The sequence below is a fragment of the Cervus elaphus genome, chromosome 25 (genome assembly GCF_910594005.1).
Source record: "Cervus elaphus chromosome 25, mCerEla1.1, whole genome shotgun sequence".
In the NCBI taxonomy this organism is placed as follows: domain Eukaryota; kingdom Metazoa; phylum Chordata; class Mammalia; order Artiodactyla; family Cervidae; genus Cervus; species Cervus elaphus.
The window spans coordinates 39,364,498-39,382,347 of record NC_057839.1 but is presented as its reverse complement, the minus strand read 5'-3'; the positions used below and the strand labels follow the sequence as shown (position 1 = coordinate 39,382,347).

Genomic DNA, 17,850 nt, shown 5'->3' with positions numbered 1-17,850 from the left:
AAAGTTTTCATGTGTAAAACTAGAGAATAGCACAATGGACCATTTTACCAGTAGGCATCCTGCCTCTCTGTCCTTAAATACATTTGTTAAGAAGGCAAAGTTCTCCTTTATAAACACTAAGTGTAATAATTTGCCCCTAAAAATACTGAGAACATTTCGGTAGTGTCATTTGATATCCAGTCTATATTGTCTTCACCATATGCCCCAGATACATATAACCTCTTATAACCTTTTCCCCCCATATATGATCTAATCTAGTTTCTCACACATTGCACTTGGTCTTTACATCTCTTTTTACTCTTTTAAAAATCTATTTGGTCCCATAGACTCTCTCCATGACAGTAATTTCTGGTTTTTTAAGAAATTTCTGTGCTACCTTTGTTGTGGAGTATCACATATTCTAGACTTCTGTTTCCTGTTGTGTTGTTTGATTTGCTCATATACTCCTTATGTTTCCTACCAACTGGAAGTTATTTTTAAAAGCTCTATTAATTTCTAGTTTTATATTTTTGGCAAAGATACTAAATTAAGTAATATGCACTTCATATCGCATCACATCAGAAGACTTATAATCACAAGTGGCTTCATTATTAGTAACATTTAGGTGGTAAACACTTCTTTTATAATGAACATAATTTTTCCTTTGCAATTAGTAAGTAATCTGTCAGATTATACTTTGAGATCACATAACTCTCCTATTTCCTATTAATTTTTATCCTAAAGGGTTTACCATCCAATAGTGATTCTCTTTCCAATTCTGTCATTCTAAGATGGTATCTTGCATCAGTATGTAATAGTGGAGTGTTTAATAAATCATGTTGGATAGGTTGGCGAGGCATTTTGAAATTTTAGTTAATTCTTAGATCATCTAGAGCAAAAATGTTCTAGGTAGATAAACAGTTTACACGCTTGTTTGTATTTTGACTCATGGAACTATGAAAGAATAAAACATGGGGGTGAATTTCGGGTACTGTTAGGTCAAAAAATGGGCTTCCCTGGTAGTTCAGCTGGTAAAGAATCTGCCTGCAATGCAGGAGACCCCAGTTCTATTTCTGGGTTGGGAATATCTGCTGGAGAAGGGATAGGTTACCCACTTTAGTATTGTTGGGCTTCCCTGGTGGCTCAGCTGGTAAAGAATCCACCTGCAATGCAGGAGACCTGGGTTCGATCCCTGGGTTGGGCCGATCCCCTGAAGAAGGGAACAGCTACCCATTCCAGTATTCTGGCCTGGAAAATTCCACGGACTGTATAGTCCATGGGGTCGCAAAGGGTCACACACAACTGAGCAACTTTCACTTACTCACTAAGGGTCAAGAAGGCCTTTCTAGGTAGGACTGTATTCTAGAAATGGGGGAAAAAACAGATTAATCACAAATTTCTGTGTAAGAGGAGAGAACAAGTAAAGACAGGTAAATTGACTAAAGAAGTAAATAATTTACTAAAAAGAAAAACAAATTGGATGCAGAAAGGTTTAATATGGTCAATTTGGTTCATAATTAAAGAGATGTGAATCAAAATTAAAATAAAATTTTATTATAACTATCAATTACTGAACATGTTTTAGTATTCAGGGAAATTCAAACTTCATACAGTCTTCATAGGAATATAAATTGGTAGAACCGTTTTAGAGAGCAGTTTGACAATATCTATTTCTGTTTAAAATGCATGTATCTCCCTCAGTTCTTCAAAATCTGTCTCTTTTATAACTGGGGGAGGGTATAACACATGCTCAGACAGTTCCATTTCAAGTTCTACCAAGCATTCATGGAAAGGATATTCTAATTTTACTAGAACTAGAGACCTAAGAATGAAAAAACAAAACTATGAAACTTTTGAAAGAAAATTTAAGAGAGTAATTTTTATGATGTTGTGTTAAGTAGGGAATCTGAATGTGTAATATACATGAAAAGATGCTTGGCTTCACTACTATTTAAGGAAAGAAACACAAATTAAAGTAACCATCAGAGACATTTCTCATCTTCAGATTGGTGAAAATCTTTGGCAAGAGTATAGAACAGCAGGAACACTTGTGTATTACTAGTAGAGTGGTCATAAATAATTTGGAAACTATTTGTTAATATTTAGTAAGGGTTAAAAATAGGAATATTCAGCAATTTTACTCCCAGACACATTTATAAATCATTATACGAATACGTAATACATAAAAACATTGTTTATGATGACAAAAATATTCAAGCAATCTAAACTACTAACATAAGTCTGGATAAAATGTGTACATTATGCAGCAGACTATATGTCATTTATTTATTTAAAATAAATTAAAACTACATATATAAAAATGGATACATTTCAACACAATATTGAAATTAAAAAGTTATAGACGAATATGTACTTATACCATTTATATAATGTGCTAAGCAGTAACACGTTATTTAGGAATATATTCGTTTATAGCAAAGCTATAAAGATATTCATAGGGAGAGTGAACTCCAAGTTCACTGTAGTGCTTTTAGTGAATAAGGGGAAGAAAATAAAGGAGAGGCATATGCAGATACTTGGAGAGCTTCAACCATATCTAATATCATTTCTTTTCAGAAGTCAATCTGAATGCCTTGTGGCACAGTGTTAAGATTTGATCAAGTTGTGTATAGTCAGCCAGCTTATTATATTAGTCTTTGTAATTTATGAAGACTAAAGTATTACTTGTGAACAATTATTGTTATACTATCCTCTAAGAATTTTACCAGTTTATTTTTATAAATCTTTTTTAAAATTCTTATTAATTTCAGCATCGGTATCAAGTCCCATTGTTGCAGGTGGTTTGAGAAACCTACATGATAATAAAGTTTCTGGTTCGTTGTCTGGCAATTCTGCTAATCATCATGCTGATAATCCTAGACATGGCTCAAGTGACGACTACCTACACATGATGCACAGGCTAAGTAGTGACGTATGTAATCATATTAGTTATCATTAAGGTAATGAAATAGTTATAATATTTGTCTCATAACCTAGTATTTCAGTTCTATAATATAAAGGATATCTGTCTTTTTTTTGAGGATTATACTACGTCTGAGAATTTAGTTGTACTCATAGAGCTTAATCTAGAGAAGGGTTGCTAAACTGGCCAGTAGTCTTGTCTACAAACTAAGAATGATTTTCATTTAAGAGAACAACAGCAACAAGTAACTTTATGTGTATAACCCAGAAAACTTGTGCATTATCTCTCTTTTCAGAAAAAGTTTGCCAACCTGTGATCTAGAGGTTTAGGTCCTTAATGAAATCATACTTCATCTTAAAGTATTTGCTCACACAAAGATGTCCTCTTATGAGCCTTTATATCTTAGTACTTAGCTCTTTTTCCCTCTAAGACTTGTAAAAAACATTTTCCCCTGAAATTTAATGTTACTTTAATGTTATTGAAATAATCCTCATACTAGAAATTTGTCTTGTTATTTGTTTGGTGGTATTATCACATAATTACATTTATTTAAGTTGAACAAAGATGACATTGGACCCTGCCCTCAAGACATTTACATTTATGACCTAGTAGGATATTCAGAGCTCCTTTTGTAGAAAATAGTAAACAAAAATGGAGCATACAAGTAATACCAGTTTTCTTATTCATTGCCATGCTTAGGCTGTTGATTGTTTTGGATACAGTTTCAATTCTTCTAAGATATACCACGAAGAAAACAGGAAAGTGCAGAAGAATTATGCTTTTGAATACCAACACTTTACCTGTCAGTAATTTACGTCTTTTATTGGTTCTCTTTAAGATTTCTCTAAAGCCTCTTCCCTCATTCAAGGTATAACTGTTATACTCTATTCCTAGGATGGAGATCCTTCAACAACGAGGAATGCTGCATCTTTTCCCTTGAGGTCTCCACAGCCAGTATGTTCCCCTGCTGGAAGTGATGGGACTCCAAAAGGTATCATTGTAACTAAAATTTCCTTAAATTTTTCATATTTCAAGTTGAGTAAAGAATTCAAACTTCTTAATGCAAGTACCAAAAAATTATTCTTTATGATTTTTCATTTATTGTAGGGAAAAAAGGAACCTGTACTTACTGATAACCATTTTCAGATATATACAGTATCATTCTTACTGATTATCCAATGGTCTTTGCAAACCATAATCCTTTTAATAGTTCTTAAATATTTGAAATTATTGATCTTTATCCTCCTTGGCCTCCAAAACTTATTTTGTAGTAAATCCACCTGCTTTCCTTGTTTTTCCATTGTCATCTTTTCCTTCGTTAGCTCTTTGTTCTCTCATTTCTCAAGATTTCTATCATTATATTTTTATCTTCTATTTTACTTTTTTCCTTGACTGTTTTACTCGGTTTTGGTAGTAGCATTGGTTATTTTTGTGAACAGGACACCAAAATCAATGTCTTTGGTTCCACTTCTGTCTCCCAAATTGTAATTTTTCATTCCAGACAAAACCTCTTCACATCTAGCTGATATTTCAAATTCATGTTCAAAATTTTTCTTGATGTTCTTTTTTGCCATTTTTGTTGGTCTTAATGATATTTCAATCCTGAATTGTCTTAATCTTCTCTCACTTCTTAGATAGTTATTTATCAAAATCTGGCCTGTTGTATGTGAATTACTTCACTTGATCTTACACATCTACTTTGATTTCTGCTTATTAAAATCATATTAATTCTTCAAGTTCTATGGACTCTCCCCTAGTGTCTCTAAGATGTTTATATTTTTTCTAATTATTTATTTATGAACATGAATTTTGTTTTATGTATCTTCAAATTCCATGGTCTTTTGTGCATAGTAAAGTCACAAAATTTGAATTTAAATCCAGGATTGAGCTATTTTTAAAAATACTTAAAACTGGGCTTCCTCAGTGGCTCAGTCTTGAAGAATCCACCTGCCAATGCAGGAGACACTGCATTGGCAGTGTTTGATCCCGCATCTGAAAGATCCCACATACAGTGGGGCAACTCAGCCCAAGCACCACACCTACTGAGCCCACACTCTCTGGAGTCTGCAAAGTGTGACTGAGGCCTCTGCGTCCTAGAGGCCATGCTCTGCAACAAGAGACCCCACCACAATGAGAAGCCTGTATACCACCACCGAAGAGTATCCCTTATTTGTCACAACTACAGAAAAGCCTGTGCAACAAGAAAGAGCCAGCATGGTCAAAAATAAATAAGTCTTAGTTTTAAAAAAAACAAAACTAACGTCCAAACTTAAAAACAAACACTTAAAACATCCGATTTTATTGGAGGAGAATATCATATCCACTTTAGAGAATTCACTTTCAATTAATTGCAGTATAGCTGATAATAAATTTTAACTATTCATGAGAATTTCTAATTGTGGCCGTCTAAAACATGGACTGGGTTGCCTCACTGTAAAGATTTTTTCTTTTCATAGTTTATGTTCCAGGTCTTTGATTTGGGAGATTCTTCATGAGGTGAAAGCTGAACTTTTATGAGCCATTCTAATTCAATAATTAGAACTTTGAGCCATTCTAATTCTTTAATTCTATGAGTTTTCAGGGATTGAAATAACCCAGTTTGTGAAAAAGAGAACAACTTCCAACTCTGTTTGTAGTTTAGGTGTCAGAGTTAGGTACAAATCTTAAAGGTATTTTCAAAGTGAGAAATACTTAAGACTGCCAGGGAGGAGAGTAGCAGTGGAATAGCTGGTTTCTGGATAACGAGACCATTTTCCCTGTAACTCTTGAGGATGGATAGGTGAATGAATGGATGGTTAGACAGGTAGATTAAGTTTAGATAGAAAGAGAAGCAAATTAGAAAAATTAAGCTCACTAACTTTCCTCCTCAGAAGCCTCTATTTCCGCTCATGCGGTTGTTTTCCAACTAGTTTTGAATGTTGAATGCATCTTCAGTAAGTCTGGTTTGATTTTTAGATTGTTGGAATTTAAAGTTTGTTCTAAAATATATATAATTCGATAGATAAATTTTAAGTGAAAAGACAATATGATGTGTTACAATTCAGACATTAGACAAATCTGGGTTTAAATTTTTGGTTTGCTAGCTATTTAATATTGGGAAAATTTCTTAATCTCTATAAACTTCATGTTAGTTTCTGCAAAATAGTTATAATACTCATCAAGATGTTGTAAATCATTTAAATGAATTGATGTGCAAAGTACTTTGCACAAACTCTGACACAAAGTAAGTGGTTCCAGAGTGTCAGTTTCATTTCTTTTTAATGTCTCCATAAAAGCTCCATCTGAAATCAGTCTATCTATTGATGTAACTTCAAACTAACATTTGTAGTAAAAACACTGAAACAATTTAAGACAAGCCTAGGTTTAAGTTCATTCTATAAAGTACTTTTAACCTTAACTGGTTTTTATTATTTCTCATGGTCTTTTAAAATTTTTACAAGTAGTCTAATTGACAAGTAATGTATATACTATTCAGTACAGTTATACATTTGTTTCTAAAGCCTGTCAATACAATTTTTCATCATTGAAACTTGTTAACAAAAAATTTTCCCATTTGTTTAGCTTATTTTTTAGCACTTCCTTATATAGTGTTTAATTTAATGGACTCTGGGCTGAACATGTTTTATTGAGCGTTGAAATTTGCTCAACCTGCATATTTTTCTAATAAAGGAGGATTAGCAAGCTGAAGAGAGTATGTAAATGGTGTTAAGTGAGGGAAAAAGAGATGACCACATAAAGGTATAAGTTAATACTTTACCACCAATTTGTTAAATTAATGAAAACTGATCCCTGTAATTTTTCCCACTTCCTTTTTCTTATACTATTAAGTATTCCTATGAGTGTAGTCTCTAGGATTAATTTATAACCGTTTTGTAATTTGACAGACTTATTCTTGCTTTAGACATGTCAATTTTTCTAGATAATAAGTGAGAGTATAGAGATTATCATTCTTAAAATATTTGTGTTGCATCTTTAGAAATAGTGAACTCTTTTGATGTTTTCAAGCTAAGTACTTATACTTTTTAGGTGAAAAAATAAAAATAATACTGATCTGGAAGATGAAAACCCATTCTTTAATTCAAACCTGAGTCATCTAGCAGCAAGCTGAAAGACCACGGGGGACATATCGTTAAGCTTTCATATTCTGTAAATAAGTAGCCGGATGAAATTGTTTATATTTTTTCTGTATTTACTGTATTGTTGCTTATTTAATGTATCACATGTCTGAAAATATAAAACTAGCACAACTGTTCAGTCCTGTTGAATTGTTTTTCTAGGATCAAGACCACCTTTAATCCTGCAGTCTCAGTCTCTACCTTGTTCATCACCTCGAGATGTTCCACCAGACATCTTGTTAGATTCTCCAGAAAGAAAACAAAAGAAGCAAAAGAAAATGAAATTAGGCAAAGATGAAAAAGACCAGAATGAGAAGGCTGCAATGTATGATATCATTAGCTCTCCATCCAAGGACTCTACTAAACTTACGTTAAGACTTACTCGTGTAAGGTCTTCAGACATGGACCAGCAAGAGGATATGCTTTCTGGTATGGAAAATAGCAATGTTTCAGAAAATGATATTCCTTTTAATGTGCAGTACCCAGGACAGACTTCAAAAACACCCATTACTCCACAGGATGTAAACCGCCCACTAAATGCTGCTCAGTGTTTGTCGCAGCAAGAACAAACAGCATTCCTTCCAGCAAATCAAGTGCCTGTTTTACAACAGAACACTTCAGTTGCTACAAAACAGCCCCAGACTCCTGTGGTACTGAATCAGCAACAGGTATCACAGCAGGGACCTATATATGATGAAGTGGAATTGGATGCATTGGCTGAAATTGAACGAATAGAGAGAGAATCAGCTATTGAAAGGGAGCGCTTTTCAAAAGAAGTTCAAGATAAAGGTAAAATAATCTCATTACATACCACTTCATACCCTTGGTGAATATATAATTATATAATGTCCTATCACGTTTTAAAAATTACTTTTTCTTATTATATTTTATGATTTTTAATGTTTCTCCTCAATTCTGGTTTTGTTACTAATGCTCATCCCTCAGAAGTTAAATTCTTAATTTCATTTTTTATTTGAAAGAACTGTCTGAGATTTGGTAATTCTGTAAAACCAAATAGGTCTATCACCTATTATATATCAAACGATTTTATCTGTGCTTATCTTCTAAAATGAACATTGTTTCCACAAATTATGTTAACATAATTTTGCATCTTTAACTTTTTTCTGCCTAAACAAGGTTAACACTATAGATTATTTTCAGTCAATGCTTTTAAGGAAAAATTGTGTGTATGTTTGTTATGCAATTAGATTTTTCCCTTGGTTTCTAATTTTGTCATCTCAATGTGAATTTTTTTAAGTAAAAAAATTAAGAAAGAATTTTAAGTTTGTATTAAGTAGCAATAAGAATCAAGGATCTTTTGTTGGTGATTATAGTTAAGTGTTCCCTTTTGTCTGACTGGTGTATTAGGATGAATTTACAAGACACCTGTTCTGTGAGTTTGTGGACTTTCTTTTTGTACTTTATAAAAAATTATAATGAAAGTTAATTCTGTTAAGTTCTTAGTTGTTTGGTTTGGTGAACTTTTTTAAAATCTCTTGAAAATTTTTAGACTAATAAATCAGTAGTTAAAGTGAGTTATTTATAAATTTTATGTCCCTACAGTAGGTGCATATACATATTTGACCATCCAAACCAAAGAATACTTTGATGTAATTTTATAGTTAAATATTCTAGATTTAGTTATAGTTCTTCTAGTTTCTCTTTGGTCATTACAAAACAAAACTTCTTGATGTTGACTTGAAGTCATTTTTACATATGATCTTGCTCATCATGTAACAGGATCACTTGTAGATCATTCTGTACCTATGTTGAGAAACATGCAAAGATCATATTATGTTTCCTGCCAATCATGATGGCTGGTTTTAATGTTATTGGAAGAATAAACTGTACTTGCTAATTGTTATATTACCATCTTTGCTAAGTGCAGAAATCACAGGTAGATGCAGATAAAGAAATTGCTAGAAGTCTTCATTTAATTGGCTAGGAAACTATTTTTTTAATTAGCAGATCATTGACATTAAAGATGAAATAACCTGTCACTTGCCCTTTTTCTCTTTGCTTAGTAGTTTGGGGTTCAGGAAACAATTTTATAGGTTCCAAAAGGTATCTTTTCCTCCAGCCTCTCATAAAAGTATATGCATATCAAGTGAAGAGATCAATATTATTCAGCTACTTTTGATAATATTACCTTATTCCATTTCCTGAATCCTGTGACAGTTTTGTAAAAAAAAAAAAACATGTACTGTAGTAATTTCTTTGCCAAGAAATATTAGTTGCCATGAGAACTTTTGCATGACATTTTAATTTGTGTTTTAAAAAATTATGTTCTTTTAAAAAGAGTATGATTCTTTTTTAATGACTTAATTGTTGGAACGAAAGCAGAGAAAATGGTGAGCTTTTTTCCTTACTTTTTTGAACTTTTACTATATCATATTTGTTGAAACCATAGTTTTTAGTTTTAAAAACTGAATGGAAATAAGGATAGTAAAATAATACCAGTTGCATGTTAGCAAGCATTTTAGACTGCTAACTTTTCTTTGGGAAAATAAAAGAAAATCAACAAACAGCATATTGTTCTTCCTAAAACTTGTTATGTATATTTAAATTTTGATTATCCATCTTCTCTGTCTCTGTGATGGTGTGACTATAACAAAGATATTTGAAAAGTTGAGTGACCACAGTTGACTTAAAATTTGAAACAATGTAAGCTAAGTTACAGAGGCAGCTGGTTCTGTAAGGATTTAAGGGAAGAGATGAACTGTCTGATTTTCAGTTTGATTTAGATGATTTTTCTCAAATTGGTTATGCTGATTTGGCTGACCTTATATTAATGATGTCATCTCTAACTAGCCTTCTGAGAGCTATGTCCCCATGACGTTATTTGACAATCTTTGGAATTTAGGTACTAGTTGACACCTTTGATTTAAATCTTGTCATTTTGCATTCAGTTTCTGAATTGTGTAATGAGATAGTGTTTTATATATAAGCAGTTATTGAGATTTTGAAAAGATTAAAGGTTTGGTATATTGCTCTAAGTTTGTAGTTGAGGTCATAAAGTTTTCTGAAGTTGTAGTCCCTTGAGAGATGAAATACTTCAAAGAAGCATTGAATGAATTTATCACTAGTTACCGCTGCATCTTAGGACTATATTGTAAAATTGGTATTTACTGTATTCTGAGGTTCGGCATTGAGTACTTTCTTATAACTTTTATTGCTGGTAGTAAGGAACAAAGAAGACTACTTGTCTGGTCTACATGGTTTTGCTCAGAGCTTTGCTCTAGGTTATGAGCTTGTTTCCCATCATATTTGTTTGTTATAAATGAATGAATGAAGCATTCCCCTCAGTTGACCAGAAGTCAGAAACCTTTACCTTATGAATAAGATTAGAAAGTCCAAAAAAAAAAAAAAAAAAAGATTAGAAAGTCCAGCTAACAAGATTGTTTTGATAATTTTGGAATTCAAGAAAAGGGACAGAATACTCTTAGAAATATTTTACGTAAGCTGTGGTATAATCTAATACACTGCTGTTCCACACACAGAAGATGCTTTTCTGGCTGCTGGATATTCATGTTCCTTTGGCCTGTTCTTTTTTCTTTGGACAGTTTTACATACACCGACAGGTTAATTCTGTGCAACCTAATATTTTATAATATTCCTAAAGGACCTTCTTCTCAATCTTTTGCTCAACCTTTTAACATCTTTAATTACATAAATTAATTTTAAAGGGCTATTTTTCTTTGCTTCTGGGATGAGCTGTCATAGACATTAATATCTCCATGTGCTGAAAATACCTGCTTTCTGTCGTTAAAGAGGGGGTTTCTTTGTTCATCTTTGCCTGTTTCATCTTTTCCGAAGGTCCACTTTCCATGTTAGCAAGTTTAAGGAATGGCCTAGCTTCACTAATGTTTTTTATGATGTTAAAATATTCTTGCACTGTAACCCTTATTAGAAGTAAATTATTACCTATTGCCATTTGAAATAAGAGACTGGGATTTGGGACAGGAATAGGACAGTTAGCCTGTACTTTGGTTTAGGGATGAGATGTTTTCATTTTTTATAATTAGCTGCTCTGTGTACAGTTGCTCTGCTTGTTTTGCTTTAAGTGTTTTCAGTTATCACTTGTAGCAGACTTAGGCAGGTGATATAGTTTGTTTCTTATAAGCATAATTGAGTTCACCATTTCTGTAAGGGTCAGATCTTATTTTCAAAATATCAGCATCAAGATGACAAATGTTGTTGGTCTCAAAATTAAGATATGTTTTCACGTGAATTTTCTTCAGGAATACCTAAAGTTTAATACCTTAACTTACTAATTCCAGTTCTTTAGAAAGGTTACAGGAGAAGGAAATGGCAACCCACTCCAGTATTCTTGCCTAGAGAAACCTGTGGATAGAGGAGCCTGGTGGGCTGCCATCTATGGGGTCACACAGAGTCGGACACGACTGAAGTGACTTACCATGCATGCATGCATTGGAGAAGGAAATGGCAGCCCACTCCAGTGTTCTTGCCTGGAGACTCCCAGGGACGGAGGAGCCTGGTGGGCTGCTGTCTATGGGGTCGCACAGAGTCGGACACGACTGAAGTGACTTAGCAGCAGCAGCAGCAGAAAGCTTACAGGTGTTGCAAATATTAAAATTATACTTCATAGAGATGGCTTTCAATCATTAGGTGAAGGTCATGTAGTGAAGACCGATAACAAAAGTGAATAGACAGAAGTGACCTGTGTGGATTCAGAGCAACTTTACAGGAAGACGTTCTTGGTGGAGCTGAATCAGACTGAGTGACTCGAGCCTGCGTGCTTTTACCGCATCCAGGAACCTCTGCAGGAGTAATGGGGTTGTTCCGGGTTTTACAGAGGAGGTGAAGCGCCCTTCAGTAGTTCCAAAATTAAAACTTTGTATTTAGCAATATTTTACGCATAGTAGAAAAAATTATAAGTTCTTCCCCGAACTTAACACATCACTCATGTGCAAATGCTTGAGTATTTCGTAATCTTTTAAAATTTAGCCTTCATGATATTTTAATGTTTTCCTAAAAGACAGATTGTTCATATCACTAAAAGGATGAGCCACACATCTCTTAAGAGAGCTCTCCAGATGCTTGAGATCTATGTCAATAATTCTTAGATGTTTAGGTTACCATTTTTATGGCTTTCATAAAGCATATTTCATTGAAAAATATAAAAATCTTGGATTATGCTAATTTAAATTTCTAGATGCTTAGATTTTTTTTTCTAAATGCTTATAAAAGTTTAAGGGATAAGTATAAGGTTATAAAGCATCCTGTTTTTGAGGTAATTATTTGGTGTGCCCTTTGGCAAGATATAAAGGTTGTTTTGTGTGGCAGAACAGTCAGACGCAAAATTCTATAAATTAGTATTCTGAGTCCTTTTTTCCTTAGATACTGATACAAAGAGCTTCATACAACTTTTTGCCAAGTTAGTTTTAACTAGGGAAAACTGTTTAATGATAACATAATTTGTTATCATCATGTAGTTATTTTGCAAATGGAGAAAACATAGTGATAGATTTGACTGCTGAATAACTGAAAATACAGAGTGATTAGTTCCTTAAAAAGATTACTGGCAAATGTCTAAAATAAATTTTAGTAATACTTGATTAGATTATAAACTGTAAGGGGCTGCTGCTTCATATTTTGAAAACAAAATGATGGAATTTTGGTGTATAAAAGCATCATTGCTATTAAAAACTTGTTTTTTTTTTTTTTTTTCAGAACTTGGTTCCGTCATATTTAAGGGATTGTTATTAGTGGTCTTTTTGACTTTTCACTGTTTGATCCTCTTTTTCTTAAATAATACTTTATCATGTTAATAAATACTATAAGAGAGTATAAAGATGGTCCTAAAAAAATTAAAAATAACTGTTAAAATAGCCAGACAATTTAGCAAGTATCATTAAAGCAGGCAAACTCTCAAGGCGCTATCATGTTATATATTTTATGAACTGTGCATTAGCTTTTAAATTACATTTGTGCTGTTGACACCTTGAAGAATTTGAATCCTGGATCAAAGCTTAATAACTATTAAGTTCTTTTTTTCCTCTCTTACTCTCCTCATATACTTTTTTTTTCAGTGACATGATTTCTGTTTTCTTTTGGGTTTTATTCTTTTTCATACTTTCCTTACATGTCGCTAAAGCACCCTGTTTTGTATGTTGGCATTTTGGGGTTCTTTGTAGTTTTTATTAAATTAGCAGTTTAAATTATCTTTTTACTCTAGTCACGAAAATTTCTTGAGGTACAGCAAATGTTAATATTTCCTCAAAACTTGGTTTAAAAGTATTATGCCATTCATGCCTACTATTTTATATATGTATTTGACATTTGCATTCACCACGTTTTTTTAAAATGTGACTTTAAAATAGTCAAAGTCCATATGGTTTTTAATAAGATAAGAATATATGTCTATTACTGATACTGAATATTTATCTTTGAATTTCAGATAAGCCTTTGAAAAAAAGAAAACAAGATTCTTACCCACAGGAGGCTGGGGGTGCTACAGGAGGTAATAGACCAGCTTCTCAGGAGACGGGTTCTACGGGAAATGGGTCAAGGCCAGCATTAATGGTTAGCATTGATCTTCATCAGGCAGGAAGAGTGGACTCTCAGGCCTCTATAACTCAGGATTCAGACTCCATAAAAAAGCCTGAAGAAATCAAACAATGTAATGACACACCTATTTCTGTTCTTCAGGAAGATATTATTGGAAATCTCAAATCTACACCAGAAAACCATCCTGAGACTCCTAAAAAAAAGTCTGATCCTGAGCTTTTAAAGAGTGAAATGAAACAGAATGAAAGTAGATTGGCAGAGTCTAAACCAAATGAAAACAGATTGGTAGAGACAAAATCTAGTGAAACTAAGGTAGAAATTAAAATTGAGGTACCAGCAGAAGAACCCAAGCAGAACGAGAACAGAATGGTTGAACCCAGACAGAATGAGAGCAGCGCAGCCGAGCCCAAGCAGAGTGAGAATAGAGTGCCTGACGTAAAACCAAATGACACCAAACAAAATAACGGCAGAGCAGAAGCGACAAAGTCAAGACCCGAAACCCCAAAGCAGAAGGGTGAAAGCCGACCTGAAACTCCAAAACAAAAGAGTGATGGGCGTCCTGAAACCCCCAAACAAAAGGGTGATGGACGGCCTGAAACTCCAAAGCAGAAAGGTGAGGGCCGACCTGAAACTCCAAAGCAAAAAAATGAAGGTCGGCCTGAAACACCGAAACATAGACATGAAAATAGGAGAGATTCTGGAAAGCCATCAACAGAGAAAAAACCTGAAGTGTCTAAACATAAACAGGACATTAAATCTGATTCACCTCGGTTAAAATCAGAAAGAGCTGAAGCCTTAAAGCAGAGACCTGATGGGCGATCTATCTCTGAGTCACTAAGACGTGATCATGATAGTAAACAAAAGTCAGATGACAGGAGTGAATCTGAACGACATCGAGGGGATCAATCTAGGGTTCGAAGACCGGAAACATTGAGATCCTCTAGTAGAAATGACCATGGCATTAAATCTGATGGTTCCAAACCTGATAAACTAGAAAGAAAACACAGACATGAATCAGGGGACTCAAGGGAAAGACCATCTTCTGGGGAGCAGAAGTCAAGACCTGACAGTCCTCGTGTTAAACAAGGAGATTCTAATAAATCAAGACCTGATAAGCCTGGTTTTAAAGCGCCAAATAGTAAGGATGACAGAAGGACAGAGGGTAACAAGAGTAAAGTAGACAGTAATAAAACGCACCCTGACAATAAGGCAGAATTTCCAAGTTATTTGTTGGGGGGCAGGTCTGGTGCGTTGAAAAATTTTGTCATTCCAAAAATCAAGAGGGATAAAGATGGCAATATTACTCAGGAGACAAAGAAAATGGAAATGAAAGGAGAGCAGAAAGACAAAGTAGAAAAAATGGGATTAGTTGAAGATCTAAATAAAGGAGCTAAGCCTGTAGTTGTCCTGCAAAAACTGTCTTTGGATGATGTTCAAAAACTTATTAAAGATAGAGAGGATAAATCAAGAAGTTCCCTTAAACCTATCAAGAATAAACCGTCAAAGTCAAATAAAGGTAAGAATACTTACTCGATGTCATCTGTATTCTAGTGAGTTCTCTTTTTAAGTTCTAGGGTTACTGTGGATTTAAAAATGGAAATTTACAAAAGTTGAAACACTACTGCATGAAAAGAAAACAATATAAAACAGCAGTGAATTGTTTGTGGTAACACAGACAAAAGGTTCTTATTGAAAACTCTCTCTCCCACCTCTACTATTCACCATAGTTGTGATTTTTTACTGTTGGTTCACAGAGAAAAGTTCCTTTTGCTGTTTAATTATTTCAGCATTTGTGAAAGTTGCTTGCTAATCAAGTGAATGATTAGAATGCATGATTAACGTAGGTGTATTTAACAACTTTTTAAAAAGTTATTTTGACTGTAGAGATAATCCATTCTGTAGTGAGGTAATAAGTTGACTGAATTTAATTTCTAAAGTCTCAGTAAAGCTATATGGTATACAAAAGTCTATATTACAAATTCTCTTAAGAATATTAAATGTCTTTTAATATTGTTTTCCAACAAACATCATCAATTATTAATTTTAAAGAATAAATTGATTATTCATTAATTAATGGTTTGAGTGTATATAGTTTAAGAAGTTGTGTAAAAGGTTATTTCATCTTTTTATGAAGAAGATGATTAGTTATGAATGTTTCATTTTTTTAAATACAGAGTTTTGGTTTTTTCTATGGAAGAATAATAGGGAATGGTGTTTATGTCTTAAATTGGGTTAAATCATCAGTTTTAAACATTTCTGGTGTTTTTACTTTTTTTGGATGTGTTTTTATTTTCTGTGTTGGGTTTTTGCGGGGGGTTTGCATGGTTTCTGAGTTAAATTCTCTAGTTACATAAATAGTATTGTTCCTGGGAGGAAAAAAAAGTCAAGTGCTGAAAATACAGTATCAGTTTGTATAGAAAATATAATTTTGTGGGTTTTGTATACTCTTTTATATATTTATATAAAATTTGATGATGCTATATGGTAAGACTTATTTAGCCTGTACAGTGTAAATAGGTTGGGATATAGTTTTTAAGGTAACAGAAGTGATTTCTTTGTTCGATTTTTAAGTTCACATTCTGTGAAAGAAGGTCATGAAGAACCTAGATTTATACTTATTAATAAATACATGAAACTCTTTAGAGTTGTACTGTCCAATAGGATAGTTAATAGCCTCTTTAGGCTATTTACTTCAAACTATGTAAAACTTAAAAATTTACATCCTCAGTAGCCAAATGTGACAAGTGCTGATGTTACTAACACAGAGAGGACATTTGCATCATCACAGAATGTTGTGTTGTATAACTACATGTCATGTATTAGGAGATACAGAAGGTGTATTGCTTATTATCTTTGTAAAATGCTGTTGTACCTTTTCTATCAAAAAATGTTAATTGAAAACAGTGTTATTACTAAGAACTCTTTATTCAAAGAAATAACTTGTTCAGACTAATCTGTTTTTATTCTTCTCGTATGTTTGCTTTCTCACTGTCAATTATTTGGTTTTGTCTTTCGAAAATGAAAAAAGATTGCCTCTGAATCACTAATATTTGTACTAGTTTAAGTGAAGCTTTCAGATTTTAAAATATGGCTGTCAGACCTATAAATATTAAAGTCTTAGCTTTAATTAATGAATAGTCTTTAGTGTTTAACTTGAATGCATCTTTTCAGAATTGTTTATGTAAAAGAGGTTGTTGAAGTGTAGTGGCTAGCACCAAAATTGTTTTCTTTTAGATAGAGATTGTCTTTATTAATTTTCACTGAGAGTTTGAGAGTGGCTTATATATATAAACTAAAGAGTATAGTTGTACAATTATAGAAGAGTCAGATGGAAAGATGGAAAGTGGTACCCTCTTGTCCCCTTGATCTGGACCATCTTTTTCTCCCTGCCCCTCTGTCAGCTTATTTATGCCAGCCTTGCTTTTCTAAACTCTGTTCTAACAAAGAATCCTTACAACTAAATATCAAGGAATGAATATAGTTCCTAATTAGTAACTACTGTATTATTTCTCTTGGTTTTTTCACATGTAATTTCATTGCCTGTGAATACAAACTGGTAGTACTAATCCAGTGTTTTTCCTAAGTATACCTTTAACACAAATGCATATACTTGATATGTTGATATCAGTAACTAATCTGGGTATGTCTGCCTGCTTAAAGTGTGATGTCTGTGTGTATGCATGTGCATGTATGTGTATACACACACATATATCAATGCATATACAACTGAAAGTGAACCTTTTCATCAAATTTTAGATTGATTTCAGGATCCTACGTGGATATCTTTTGGCTTTATTTATACCATAGGTTTAATATTTCTTTTTCAGTAATGGACTAATTTTGGTTTTATTTTAGATCTCTGCTGTTAGGGTAGCGATAGCAGAGGTATATAATTGTGGATTTTTAAAATTACATGCATAGGAATGCCAGTTGTGGATTACTGACCTTTTGTAGTATACATTACTTGGGATGTTATTTGGAGTCACAGAAAATCATATTCTAACATATTTATGTTTTCTGAGTAAAAACTGAGTATTGCTGGGTTATTTTGTTGTTGATTCCTAGGGCCAAAATTTTTGGTAGGTTTTCTTTTCTTGAAAGAGCCATAAACTTTAATGTGATACCCATATTTTAAATATTTACCCTTTAGGGTAGTTTTAAATTCCATGAATATGCTTTGAGCTGATAAGTTTTGAATGGTAGGGGTATAGGTTTATGACTCCCGGTATAGGTTACGTATTTTTGTCTTTTGTGTGAACAATGTAAAATGATGTTACATTTAATTTTATTTCTATAGGGATA

General features: G+C 33.1%; 1 protein-coding gene across 3 annotated transcripts in view; it reads left to right on the top strand.

Annotated features, from left to right (window-relative positions):
* Window positions 1-17,850, top strand: part of NIPBL (NIPBL cohesin loading factor) — a 193,118-nt gene that overhangs the window by 90,363 nt on the left and 84,905 nt on the right. For 2 of the 3 annotated variants that reach the window (XM_043887681.1, XM_043887682.1), the window contains exons 7-10: window positions 2,751-2,911; window positions 3,797-3,893; window positions 7,180-7,806; window positions 13,439-15,064. In XM_043887681.1, the coding sequence (XP_043743616.1) occupies window positions 2,751-2,911; window positions 3,797-3,893; window positions 7,180-7,806; window positions 13,439-15,064 (2,511 nt within the window). The remainder of the gene's footprint in view (window positions 1-2,750; window positions 2,912-3,796; window positions 3,894-7,179; window positions 7,807-13,438; window positions 15,065-17,850) is intronic. The other variant, XM_043887683.1, reaches the window with a different exon arrangement.